At 54.0% G+C, this 13,505-nt stretch overlaps 1 protein-coding gene across 2 annotated transcripts; it reads left to right on the top strand.

The window, feature by feature from the left end:
• Positions 1 to 2,652: 2,652 nt before the first annotated feature.
• LOC125627524 (C-type lectin domain family 10 member A) lies at positions 2,653 to 12,327 on the top strand. Of its 2 annotated transcripts, XM_048831696.2 has the most exons (9): positions 2,659 to 2,999; positions 4,966 to 5,091; positions 5,635 to 5,697; positions 7,893 to 7,955; positions 8,191 to 8,253; positions 9,207 to 9,296; positions 10,161 to 10,306; positions 10,422 to 10,528; positions 11,857 to 12,327. In XM_048831696.2, exons 1-9 carry the CDS (start codon positions 2,909 to 2,911, stop codon positions 12,002 to 12,004), a joined length of 897 nt encoding a protein of 298 aa, XP_048687653.1. In that variant the 5' UTR covers positions 2,659 to 2,908; the 3' UTR covers positions 12,005 to 12,327. The 2 variants fall into 2 exon arrangements, with proteins under 2 accessions (XP_048687654.1, XP_048687653.1); XM_048831697.2 differs by lacking the exon at positions 10,422 to 10,528 and having other exon boundaries at positions 2,653 to 2,999; positions 11,857 to 11,979.
• Positions 12,328 to 13,505: the final 1,178 nt, after the last annotated feature.

Genomic DNA, 13,505 nt, shown 5'->3' with positions numbered 1-13,505 from the left:
TGGGTTGCAGCAATCACCAAAGCCAAAGGGGTTATCCTGTGTAGGAGTCAGAGAATGAATGTTTGGAACTCTATCTGGGTGCAGATGAACCCCCAGTGATTCCTTCAATCTGTGTGGGCAAGCCACCGGCAGGCTTGATCTTCTGAGAAAAGATCTCTGCCTGACTGGTTGGACATGCCTTGGGCCAAGCTATCTCGTAGGAGACAGGGGAATGGCTTGGTAGTTAAGCTTAGATTCTAGAAAGTGGGTTATGATTTTATTCTCTGCATGTAACTGTGACACTGGCAAACCAGACGTCAGTTCTGCCAAAGCTTTAGGCCTCAGCCAAGCATTGACAAATTCATTGCTGACAACCAGTCCCACTTACCTATGTGTTAGCATGGTTAAGATGGGTACTGGACTTACGACAATGTGTTTAGTGTTTATAATTTATGAAATGCTTGTAAATTGCTGCATGGATTAATCCTATTTATGTCCCTATGCCATGCTACAAGGTAATATTACATGTTTGCTCTGTAATTGTAAAATGTTTCTTCTGAATAACTCACCAGCCAGGGGGGAAAATCACTTAATGTACAATGCTGAATCCTTACAAAAGGTGTTATCTCCTGCCCATCAGGATGGACTATTGAATCCAAATGGGCCATTGTGGGACATCACAACACAAAGGCTTTGTTAATGACCCCATCGCACCCATGGAGAGGGTCCTTGCGAAAGGGCTCGACCCATCATCTTGAATTGTGGAAGAAGGAAATAAAACTAGATGACAAGAAACTTTTTCATCTCTCTCTCTCTCTCTCTCTCTCTCTCTCTCTCACTCTGCTGTTTGGACTCTCACAGGGCTGGAACTAGGAAACAGGAGCTAAGATCCCCTGGGTCAACCTGGGTTAGCCCTAACAGACAGGCAGTGCTGACAGATTTCTACAACTCTCTCACCTTTTGGAACCACAGAGTGTAACTCATTTGTGTATGCATGTTGCCTGCTTTAACTCTCTTATTTCATTTGCCTGGTTAATAAACCTTTAGTTAGATTATTACAGGATTGGCTACAAGCATTGTCTTTGGTGTGTAATCTAAAGTCCAGCTTGCCTGGCAAGACAGCCTGGAATGCCCACAAGGACTATGACTCCACGAGAAGACTGTTACAGTACTTCAGGAATTCACTCTTGTTACGGGGTTAATGAAAGCTAATCACAGAACATACCACCAGTTTGGGGTCTCTGCCTTGAGGTTGGCACTCAGGGTTGTGAGCCTCTCCAGACAGCGTGACAGTAACCATTTGTCTCCAATATTCTCACTCTCGATTATGGAGACAGGCCACTCCTTACTTACAGACAGCCCCCCAACCTGAAGCAAACACTCACCAGCAACCGCACACCACACAACACAACCACTAACCCAGGAACCTATCCTTGCAACAAAGCCCGTTGCCAACTGTGTCCACAGATCTATTCAGGGGACACCATCATAGGGCCTAAGCACATCAGCCACACTATCAGAGGCTCGTTCACCTGCACATCTACCAATGTGATATATGCCATCATGTGCCAGCAATGCCCCCGTGCCATGTACATTGGCCAAACTGGACAGTCTCTACGTAAAAGAATAAATGGACACAAATCAGACATCAAGAATTGTAACATACAAAAACCAGTTGGAGAACACTTCAATCTCTTTGGTCACTCGATTACAGACCTAAAAGTGGCAATTCTTCAACAAAAAAACTTCAAAAACAGACTCCAACAAGAGACTGCTGAATTGGAATTAAATTGCAAACTGGGATACAAAAAGAAAAGGAGGACTTGTGGCACCTTAGAGACTAACCACTTTATTTGAGCATAAGCTTTCGTGAGCTACAGCTCATGCTCAAATAAATTGGTTAGTCTCTAAGGTGCCACAAGTCCTCCTTTTCTTTTTGCGAATACAGACTAACACGGCTGTTACTCTGAAAACTGGATACAATTAACTGAGGCTTGAATAGAGACTGGGAGTGGATGAGTCATTACACAAAGTAAAACTATTTCCCCTTGTTTATTCCCCCTCCCCCCGCCCCCACCGTTCCTCACACATTCTTGTAAACTGCTGGAAATGGCCCACCTTGATTATCACTACAAAAGGTCGCCCCCCCCCCCCCCCCCCCCGGCTCTCCTGCTGGTAATAACTCACCTTACCTGATCACTCTCATTACAGTGTGTATGGTGACACCCATTGTTTCATGTTCTCTGTGTATATAAATCTCCCCACTGTATTTTCCACTGAATGCATCCGATGAAGTGAGCTGTAGCTCATGAAAGCTTATGCTCAAATAAATTTGTTAGTCTCTAAGGGGCCACAAGTCCTCCTTTTCTGTTTGCAAACTTACTCTTGTTTTCACTGCAGTAGAACCTCAGAGTGGCTAACCACACACCTCATTTGGAACCAGAAGTATGCAGTCAGGAAGGAACAGAGACCATTCCTTTGTTAGTGGCTGAAGATTGCTTCAGCAGCTAGTTCCTTAAGTAGGATGAATTGCATTGGGCCCTGCCGTCTTGAATACATCTAACTTATTAAACTATCCCTTAACCTAATCATTTGCGAGTTTGGCTTGTGTTCCTTCCCGCAGTTGTTAATATTAATTGTGCTGAGTATCTGGTCTCCATTAACCTGAAGACTGAAGCAAAATAGGCACTGAGTCACGGTTTGGGCGGGGGGGAGGTGGGTTGTACCCCCTCACATGTTTCCAGGAACGCTGATTGTATGAAGGTTCCCAGCCGCTGGGGGAGACGTGACAGGGACACGGATCTCTGCAGTTCTGAAGAGGGGAAGGGTGACTGGGTGCATGTGTTTCCTTTTCAGGGAAAGCTGCTCAGAGGCTCTGCGGCTATAAAACTCACCGGCGCAGAGTCGGGAAAGGGAGAAGCTTGGAGCGATGGCTTTCGACCGCATTTACCAGAAGTGTGAAGAGTCTGACCGAGTGGAGCTCAAGGAACAAGAGGCAGAAATGGCAGCTGGAAGAGCAGGTAACACCCGGGCTGCAATAGTGAGAGATCCCACCGTCGCTTCCTCCCAATCAGCTGACTCCTGAATAACAGGCCCCGATCCCGCAGCTCTCACACACCACTGAAACCAAGGGCTGGGCAGTTTGAGGGAGCTCTGCGGAATCGGGCCCGGCATACAGAGCTGTGCAGTGCTCACCCGTGAAGGGGCCCCTGTTCTCCGGAAGGGGATGGGGTGGGAACTGAGCAGGTTTCTACTCTGGGATGTGGCTTGTCAGACATTGCAGCCGGAGGGCACTGGACAGAACCAGGCTGGACTTCCCAACTTGGTTCAGCAGCATTTTGTCAGATATTTGTGTTTGGTGCTTGGGTAGTACAGAAACAAGGGATCTAAAAGTAGGTAGACAGATAGATAGATAGTCGGTAACTGTATTGGTTCCAGGATGTGTGAGAGACAAGGCGGGTGGGGTAATATCTTTTCTTGGACCAATTTCTCTTGGTGGACGGGACAAGCTTTTGAGCTTCACAGAGCTCATCTTCAGGTCTGGGGAAGGTAAACAGAGTGTCCAAGAGTTCAGTCTGATCACCATCTAGTTTTATTCTTTCAGTGCTAAAAATTGTAACTGAACTTCATTGAGATCTATCTATCTAGACAGATTAAATTACCTGACGGTTATTGTTTTGTTTGTATTTTTAGTAGCATGGGGGGATCTGTGTCTCCTGCGGGATTTGTGGGATCTAAGGTTTTTACGGGTGGGAGCAGGATAAAAACACAAGTAACAATGCGGGAGCGGGTGGGCCTGCGTATTGCAGAGCAGGACTAGAGCGGGATTAAAATAATTGTCCCATGCAGGGCTCTCATACACATCCCAGGTCGTGCCATCAGCAGCCTTGTCCCCAGTGCCTTTCCTTGGCCCAGAGGTACATGTCCTGCCCGCTGCATTTCAGCCCCGGAGTCCTGCTGACCAGGCAGCATGTCCCGGGTTGTGCAATGGGAAGGCGTCACGTGCTTTCTGGGTAGAAACAATTCTGCATTTACAGCAGAGTTTGTTCTTTTCTTCCTCTTTTTTATTTTCATGCCTGGGAAGCAAAGGGGGGTGATGGGTGGGATGGGGCTGATGTGGGGGTTGGGGACACAGCTGCTTCCTTCCCCTCCCCAGCCCCCCGCTGACAGGAGCACAGTGGGCTGAGGCTGGGGAGCGGCTGGGGTGCACAGGGCACTGTTCAGGGAACACCCTTCCGAGCCAACGGCTGGTCCTGCCTGTAGGAGGCTACAGCAGAGGGGACAGTGGCACAGAGCTGGGGGCAGCCTCGCTGGCTGGGGGTCTTCATGGCGCATGAGTCTTTGGCACGATGGGGAGGATTCTTGGGGGACAGTGCTGGGGAAGCTCCAGGCACTGGGAGAGGAGGCCAAGGCAGGGTACAGGCAGCCATCAAGAGGGGATCACAAGTCGAGCAGGGGCTGGGGCTGTGGGGGGAGATGTACACAGAGAGCTGAGCCATAGAGCCGGATGCTGATGGTGGAAGCTAGTCAAAGGGGACAGAGGAGACAGGGGCAGGGCGGAGAGTGAAACACCTGGGAATCCTCACAGCATCTCACATGCACCGCCCAGCCTGGTTCCCCGAAGGATCCTTGGGAAAACACAGGGGACTCCCAGGAAATGGGGTTCTCTCACTGCTAGGGTAACAGGAGTGATGGAAGCCTGAGACGGTGGATGGACTCTGGATGTCCTGGGGATAAAGAGATTAGATAGAACGGGGATGGCTGGATGGAAATACACAAAATCATGTTCCAATTCCTATTTGATGTCCCTCCCAACCTCTAGGGTGTGACTTGCCCTGCGGTGCCCAGAGGTGCCTGACCCCAGAGGCACGTCCATCACTCTGAGTTAGTGAAGGCGAATAACCGTGACTGCTGATTTCGCTCGTGCCTTCCCCATGGGGCAGGGATTGGTGCTCTAACCGCCCCATCTCTGCTGCTCCCTTCCAGGGAATGGCTGGCTGCAGTTTCCTAGGGGCCCGAAGGGGGCGGCAAAGTCCATATTCACCCTTTACGCCCTGCATGCCGTGTCATTCGTGCTGTGGGCCGTGCTCCTCGCCGTGGCAATTGCGAAGTGTAAGTATCCTGGAGAGCATTTAGGACCATGACAGAGGAACAGTCCCAGTGGAAAAGCCCAGGGGTGCGATCCTGGCTCCTTTAAGTCAATGGTCAAACTCTCATTGGCTTCAACAAGGCCAAGATATCACCCCACATGTCCCTCCCATCCCCAGCCCATGTCTCTGTCAATGGCCAGCGTGGGATGCTGCAGGGGTTGGGGTATAATCCCCCATAATGCATAATGAGAAAGTGACGTGACAATTCAGGAACCAGAAGGCAAAGAAAAGGGATCCAAAATTTATTATTTTTTACAAAGCTCATGATCTTTAAGCCAATCTCATGATTTTTTTAACATTTGGGGTTGGCCAGACTGCACCAGGGCAGGGGTGGCTCAGAGAGGACTGGGAGATTGTCTCCCCCAGACACAAGTGAGCAGTGGGAAGCTGGGAAATAGAAATGCAGCATTCTTCCCTGGGCCGTGACTCCAAACTGAAAACCCATCCCTCCTCTGAGTCCCCCAAAACCATATAAACAACAGCTGATGTCTGTCCCTCTTTCTAGGCGCAGAGATGTCCAAGGAGCTGGAGCAGATGCGGACTGATCAATCTATGCTCAGAGCCAGTGGTAACAATTCATCTTTCTCCCAGGCATCCATTTGTTGGTATTACTCTTGCTACCCCTTTGGCCCAAGGCAAAATCTGAGGCCTTGCCACGTTTGTTCCCGTGAGGGGGGCAAACGCTGCTCCCAGGCAGGTCTGTTCTCACTGTGACTTGTATAGTTTCCTGGGGTCCTGTTCTACTGAGCAGGGCAGGAACTAACAGCAGCAGCCAGGTTCCTTGCTCAGAAATCTCCACAGCTGCCCCTCCAGCGAGCTCTGTGCCTGGGGAGCTCTTTCTCTGCTTCCTCCCAGGGTCCCACTCACAGCCCCTTCATCCTTCCACCCATGTAGCTGGCAGCCGGTTTCCTAGCACCTGGGCTGCAACCTATGACACCCTCAGGCCGGCCCACCTCAGCTCTAACCTGCCATGCAGCCTGGTGCTTTGGGCAGTCTCCTCCATTGTCTGCAGCCATCTCACGGCCTACAGGGGCTTGATTGCTCCCCCCACACTTGGCACCCATTGGCTTTAATGAGGTCTGTCATTGTCTGTGGATCCCAGACCCAAGTGAGGGCAGTCAACAGCACCCTCCAGCATAACACTATTAGGTGTATTACGGTAGCAGCTAGACGTCCCACTCGCAGCCCAGACCCCAGTTGCGCTGGGCGCTGCACAAATAGCGAACAAAATGACAGTCCCTGCCCCAGGTCGCTTCCGACCTAAGTATTAGACAAGGGACAAGAGGTGGAGGCAGGCAAACAGATGCGGGAGCACAAGGGAACAGGACATATCAAGCCTCTTATTGTTTTGGTTGCACCCCAAGTCACTGATTAATGATCTCAGCCTGTTAAGCCTGAGGGAAAGACTCCTATGATCTTGAATGGTGTTTGGATCAGGCTTTATTTAGCTAAGAGCCTGTCTGCAGCAGGGAAATGTACACCCTGGTAGCTCACAAACCCATGAATGTTACGGCCAGAAGAGACTGTTCGGAGCATCTGTTCTGACCTCCTGCAGAGCCCAGGCCAGAGGAGGCCACCCAGCAATTCCATATTGGGTGGTGGAGTAGACCAGTGCGTTACGGGAGAGAGGCCCAATCTGTTAAAAGCTCCGAGTGACGGAAAATCCACCCCGTCACTGAGACTTTGCCCCGATGGTTAAAAGGTGATGCAAACCCGTTCATGTAGACGTGCTTCCTTGGTGCAAAGCAGGACTCACTCCGGTGGGTCTCACGCTGGTGAATTACAAAAGGGAATGGCACTGTGCAAGCCCCGTGCTGTGTGTCGACACTAGAGATTTGCACCAGGACATGGAGACACTAGTAGAATTTCCCTAGGCTAGAGGGCTGGTCAGTTCTCTTGCTGCTGTTTGGACAGCATAGAGGTGACAGAAGGCACTCTGGGCCTCCATGCTGTTCTGCCCTGAGCCAAAGCTGCGCATTATGAGTTAGGATGCCGGTGAGGGACGGGTCTCTGACACCGTCCAGCTGTCGCGTTTTAGGTCTCCCATCCAGCTTTTCTCGGGTCAAAGTCGAAGAGAGTCTCTCAGGGAAGTTGGCAGGACTTCGGAGCAGATGACCATGCCGCCTGAGAGAGGATTGGGCGACCGTCTAGTCGAGCAGGACCTGATTCGTTAGAAAGCAGATCCCTTCATTCGACCTGCATCCCAGGCATTTGATGCTTTCGATCGTTTGAAGACGCTTCGTCTGAATGGCGCCCAATTTCTTGCCAATCTCGACGGTGCTGGGCCACAATTCAGTCCCAGAGGCCCAGATACTGAGCACCGCAGCTCTGCAGAGCCTCAGCTTCATCTCTCGACTTTTCAGGGCGTTCCGCTTGCAAAGGGTGTTCTTGATGGGATGCCCCATTACTCACTAGTCTAGGGGGGACCCTAACTAATCCCACTAACTGGCTCTCCCCTAGGCAGGGCTGGCCGACGTCCGGGGGTCTGGGGGAATGAGCACAGGGCAGGGAGTCAGGGGGCCCTGAGTTCTAACCTTGCCTCACTGCCTGGCCTGGGGCAATTCACTCCCATCTGGAGCCTTAATGACTATCAGGGCCTCGGGGGTTAAAGCAAATCCACCCGCATGCAGCCTCCTCTGGGGAAGGAAAGCAGCCCTGGGCGGCCCTCGTAGACCCGCTCTGCTCAGGAACATGGCCCTGCCCCACGTGACCAGTGCGGGGGAGAAAGACGGTTCCCAGCTCACCGGGCTCTGTCTCTTCCAGGCTCCGACATGGCGAAGCAACTGGGGATGCTTCATTTCAATCAATCCGCCATGCACCGCACTGGTACGTACCAGAGTCCTCACGATCCGCAGCCCGACGTCCCCTCTCTGACTCCCCTGCACCTCTCATCTCACCCCTTTGGCCTTCCTCCCTCCTCCTCCTCCTCCTCCTCCTCCTCCTCACAATCCCCTCCCGACCCCATTCCCCATTCCTGACCAATCTCCACCGCTCCCCACTCCCGCTCAGCCCCGGTCCCCGAGACTCCCCAGGAGTGTGATGGGCTCTGTTTGTCTCTCAGGGGAGGAGCTGGCCAAGGAGCTGAAGAGGCTGCAGTCAGACCAGGCCACGCTGAGAGAGGAAGGTGAGGACAGGCGGGGGTGTGGAGCAGGGCTCAGGCGGAGGAAGGCCGGGGTGGGGGAACAGCAGCAGGAAGCTGAGATGGGGCTGGAGAATCCCAGCCCTGGGTGGCCGTGGCAATCTGGGATCCCCCCCACACCGGATCCAGCCTGAACGAGCGGCTTTTGTGATTCGTTCCCTGAGATGGAGGCACCGAGGCAGGAAACTCAGGGCCAAGCCCCAGCCTTGCGGACCCCCGTGGGGACGCAGCCAATACCCCCAGAGCCTGCATTCTGGGCTCTGTGTGCACCAGGGGCCCCATTCTGAATGGGGGAAAGTCGATTAACCCTTTAGTGCCAGGGATTCTCACGCCAGTGTGTTCCCAGTCTGGGCTTCAGGAAACTCTTTGGGCTGGGCTGCTCCAGAGAGGCTGTTTCTTGCGCCCCAGAATCATTTGGGGAAAAGCTGGGAGGAGATGGGGCTGAGGGGAGGCAGGTAGATTCAAGCGCGTGGCAGAAAGAGGAGGGCCAGGTGTAATAAGCTTGGGGTGTTGGGGAGCCAAGGGTAGGGAACTGGGGGGCAGGGCAGAGGGGGGAGAGGCAGGGCTCCTGCTGGGGTTTGGGGAAAGAGAGAGACCAGGGTTGAGCTGAATAAATTTGACCCTGGTGAAAGGTGGGCTTCTGCTGGAGTGTTCGGCCAGGTCTCCAGTCCCTAATGACTATATCGGACCGACTGTAACAAGCTTGGTGCCTCCCGCTGCTGAGAAAGGGGCCCCATTTCAGTGTCTCAGCCAAGCCCCAAATCCCGGTGCCTACGGTCTGTATACAGACACACCAGGCCGAGCTGCACACACCTACAGCTCTGGCTAACTTCTGGCCGCTTTGGACACACAGAACATGGTGAGTGCCACTCGAGGCTCCCAAACTATTTAAAGGGATGGGACCCATTCCCATACATGACGGCGTGTTCTGTTTCCAGTGTCCAGGGATCTGGCCAAAGCGAAACATGACAGAGATGACATCAGGGCCGAGACCTACAAGATCCTGGATGCCGCACAGAAAGGGAACGGTGAGATACACGCCAGCCTTGGCTCGCTTTTCGTGGCAGGGGGACCGTTTTCTGTTCTGCGTCTGTACAGCGCCTAGCACAACGGGGCCTGATTGGGGGGGCTACGGCAGTACAGATAATAATACTGAATAACTCTCAGCCCCTCGCGAACATTGGGGGGCCTTCCTATTCGTTGAAGCCGTAGGGAATGAGGGATCTGTAGGGGGCAGTCTTCCCTCGCAGTCAGTGCTGAGCGCAATCCCCCACCACGGTCCTAGGGGGCGCTCTTCCCTCGGCGTTATATGAAGGATTGTGCTGAAAGAGTCAGTTTAATGTTTTCAGCAGCGTATTAAGCAAAGTCTCTATTGTATCTACCCATCCATCTCTCTCTTCTCGATAGCTAAGTGTCTAAAAACCTGCTGGCAAGCTGAGAGAGTAAATAGTGATCTGTTCCATCGGGAAGTGACTCAGAATTTCCTCCACATTTAGAGGAAGCATAAAATGGGTGAATAATATTCTCCCAGGTTTCAGAGTAACAGCCGTGTTAGTCTGTATTTGCAAAAAGAAAAGGAGGACTTGTGGCACCTTAGAGACTAACCAATTTATTTGAGCATGAGCTTTCGTGAGCTACAGCTCACTGCTCAAATAAATTGGTTAGTTTCTAAGGTGCCACAAGTCCTCCTTTTCTTTTGGCAAATATTCTCCCAGTGACCTTACAGCTATGCCCTTGCTGAAATGCTTTCCTGGGGCAGGGCCTGCTTGAAGGAAGCTCCCGCGGTACCTGGCAGCTGCTGAAGGCATTTGCTGGGTTTATCCAGGGTGGGGAGCCCCTCTCGCCCATACCTCCCGAGTCACGTGCTGGCTCTGCTGTGTTCTCTCCGGCAGGCACTTCCCAGTGCCAGCCTGGCTGGGAGCAGTACCGAGGGAGGTGCTACCTTTTCTCCTCGGCTGCCCAGGGTTGGCCGGTGGCCAGAAGGACCTGTTTGAGCCAGACTGCCGATCTGGTGGTGATCAACGATCAAACGGAGCAGGTAGGACCCTCCGGCCCCCTCCTCGGGTAAAATGCACCCATGCAGAGGGCCGCCATGAGGCCTAGCTTATGCTCCAGTTCTAACCACCCAGTCCTCTGTGCTGTCCCCTCTCTAGAATTACTTGGCCATTAAAGCTGATTCTGTTCGTCACTGGATCGGCTTCACAGACCAAGGGACTGAAGGTGTCTGGCACTGGGTGGACAATACTCCTACGGCATTTACGTAAGCATGGGGCGATCCTCTGCTCTCCCCTTCCTGCCCCTGGCCTTCCCCAGCTGTCCCTGCTCCTGCAGGCGCTTTCCACCTCAGTAGCTCCAAGGCTGAGGCCTGGGGCAGCACCACTCAGGTTTGATTTCACGCCCTGACGACTGACCGACTCGAGCCTTTATCAGTCCCCCACAGGTCACTGGTTCGAATCGGGCCCAGGTCTGTAGTGACTACATAGCGTTGCTGCTGGGTGCCCTCTGTATGAAACGAGCTTGCTGGGTCTCAGCCCAGTTCCCAGTGGGAAAGGCATCCACAGATCGCACTGGGGGCTTGTCAGCCATCACAGCTGAGGGACCAAGGACTGAATGGGCCAAGGGGACGGAGTGCCCCTCTCAGCCTACAGAAGGGTCTCTCCAAGGCAGGGCAGGTCTGAGCCACCATGGCAAGGAGAAGTTTGTGCTGCCATAGCCTGGGCAGGTGGCAGCTTCAACCACTGATAAGGTGACATCCTCCACTGCATGGGTGTGAACTGAGGGCCTTTAACAGTAACGTCCTGGCCCAGTGGTTAGAGCCCTGCTCTGGGACTCAGTAGTGCTGGCTTCCATTCCCGATTGTGCTGCTGGCCTGCTGGGTGGCCTCGGGCAAGTCACTGCCCCACTCTGTGCCTCGGTTTCCCCTGCTGCAAAATGGCCAAATGATGCTTTGTCAAGTGCTTTTCTCTCCCCTGTTGAAAGGTACTATCTCCAAGCTAGGCATTATTGAGCCCAAGGAGCAGCTCCATTAACTGGTAGTAGGTTGTTATCCTCTAGTGGCCCAGTAACGAGGCCTGCTCTGCTAGCAGGTGACACTTTCCCCAGACCTGTGTTGATTTGGATAATTCAAAATAAAAAAATCTGTCTGTTTGTGGGGGGAATTTAATGAACCCTTGAGTTCTGGGGTGAAAATGCCACAAATCCCCATTCAGGGAGAGGTCATCCTGCCTTCCTTAGAGGCCATGTTGTTCCCTCCTTTTTCCTGAGACCCCCCTTTATGCAGCTCTGGTGCCATCAAGGGGCCATAAAGGGAACGTAATCTCACACACACACACTTGCCCAGGGCTCAAGGGCCTGGAGAAGAGCAGAAAAGCCTCCTTCGTAGGGGTGGGGCTGGAGCACAGCTGGGCTTTGGCTATTTTTGGCTGCCCACAACGCCACAGGGGCCTGAGCATAAGTTAGACCAACCCTGAGGCTGCTCTAGGTTACGTTGAGGGGGAACCCGGTTACCAGATAGCACATAGATGGGAGCATCTCAGCCAGAACCGGTGGCCCAACGGCTGGAGGGCTCTTCTCTTCCTTCCCTTTCAGGTTTTGGGCCACAGGGGAGCCCAATAACAGGTACAGTTTTCACATCAGAGATGAGGACTGCGCCCACCTGCACGAGGACGGCCGGTGGAACGATGAGCCCTGCAACTTGCACTACAGGTGGATCTGCGAAAAAGCTGCTTCTGTCTAGATGGCCGGAGTCCCGCCCTTGCTCTGAGCACTGGCTGAAATGTACCCCGGCCCATGAGGCCTGAGAACCGTTCCAGCCCCACACCAGTCCGTTCGGGTTGCCAGCTTACTCTAATGGCACAAAACTGAACTCCCTTGCCCTGCCCCAGCCCTGAGGCCCCACTCACACCATCCCCCCCTCCCTCCATTACTCGCTCTCCCCCACCCTCACTCACTGGTGCAGGCTCCAGGTGGGGGTGGGAGCTCCAGGCTGTGGCCGAGGGGGTTGGGGTTCGGGAGTGGGTGCGGGCTTCGGTTGGAGGTATGGGCTCTGGGGTGGGGCCAGGGATGAGTGATTTGGGGTGCAGGAGGGGGATCAGGGCTAGGACAGGGGGCTGGGGTGAAGGAAGTGGTGCGGGCTCTGGGAGGAAGGATTTGGGTGCAGGAGGGGGTTTGGGGTGAGGGCTTCTGCCAAGCAGCGCTTGCTTCAGGAGGCTCCCAGAAGTGGCCAGCATGTCTGGCCCCTAGGCCAAGGGGCAGGGGGCTCGGCATGCTGCCTTCACACGCGGGCACCATCCTCGCAGGTCCTGGCAAATGGGACCTGTGGAGCTGGTGCTTGGGGCGGGGGCCGTGCCCCTACACCTAGGAGCTGGATATGCTGGCCGCTTCCAGGAGCCACCTGGAGCCAGGGCAGGCAGGGAGCCTGCCTTTGCCCCACTGTGCCACAGACTGGACTTTTAGCGGCCCGGTCAGTGGTGTTGACTGGAGCAGCCAGGGTCCCTTTTCAACCGGGCGTTCCACTCAAAAACCAGACACGTGGCAACCCTACAGCCCAGAGGGCTCGTGTGCTCCCTCTCCATACAGGGGCAAATTTCTCCCGCGGCGGCCACCCACCGGAGATGCTCCACGCTCTGCCGGTGCCACCCTGCCCCCCGTTCACCACTGCTTCATGTTTACAGACTTGCTGTTTGCAGTGCGAGCCCCTTCTCCCCTGCGATCCCTGCCACCTGCCTCCGGCCCCCGTGTCTCCCGCCCACTCTGAACCCCCATCGCCGTGTGAACCCAGCGGTCCCCAGTTTGGTGCCATATGGGGGAGGAGGCAGCTGGGGGCAGTGGTTAAAATGGGGGGGCTGAGAGTAAGGTCTCAGCTCCAGGTGGCTGCTTCCCGCTGTGCTCTGCTGACCCTCCTGTGAAATGGGTTTGAGAATGCCTCCTCCAGCCGTGGGCCGGGCGAGCTGGCGAATGGAGGCTTTAGACCCACCTTGAAATGCTTGTGTGGTTGTGGCCATGTGCGTGGAGAGGGCCCTCAGTGCTACACGGGCTGCGGAGGGCGACCCTGTGTGGAATACAGCTACCTTGGACTCAGAACATGTGCTGGTGTAAACTGACTTGTTTCTCTGTGTAATTCTGGGTGTGCACTGACCAGAGGGCTGAGATGTACGTACACACACGCACAGACAGGCTGTGCTGGGACCGCAGGAGGTCTCTTCTCATCTGCAGCCAGAGGCTGGTGGCAGCCCCAT

Source organism: Caretta caretta, chromosome 20 (genome assembly GCF_965140235.1).
Source record: "Caretta caretta isolate rCarCar2 chromosome 20, rCarCar1.hap1, whole genome shotgun sequence".
Classification (NCBI taxonomy): Eukaryota; Metazoa; Chordata; order Testudines; family Cheloniidae; genus Caretta; species Caretta caretta.
This window is presented reverse-complemented; position numbering and strand designations above follow the sequence as displayed.

Excerpts from the sequence above, each read along its gene's own strand:
- LOC125627524 (XM_048831696.2), top strand. The coding sequence starts at position 2,909 with ATGGCTTTCGACCGCATTTACCAGAAGTGTGAAGAGTCTGACCGAGTG. Across the intron at positions 3,000-4,965 it reads AATGGCAGCTGGAAGAGCAG|GGAATGGCTGGCTGCAGTTT; the intron begins GTAACACCCGGG and ends GCTCCCTTCCAG. Across the intron at positions 5,698-7,892 it reads ATCTATGCTCAGAGCCAGTG|GCTCCGACATGGCGAAGCAA; the intron begins GTAACAATTCAT and ends TGTCTCTTCCAG.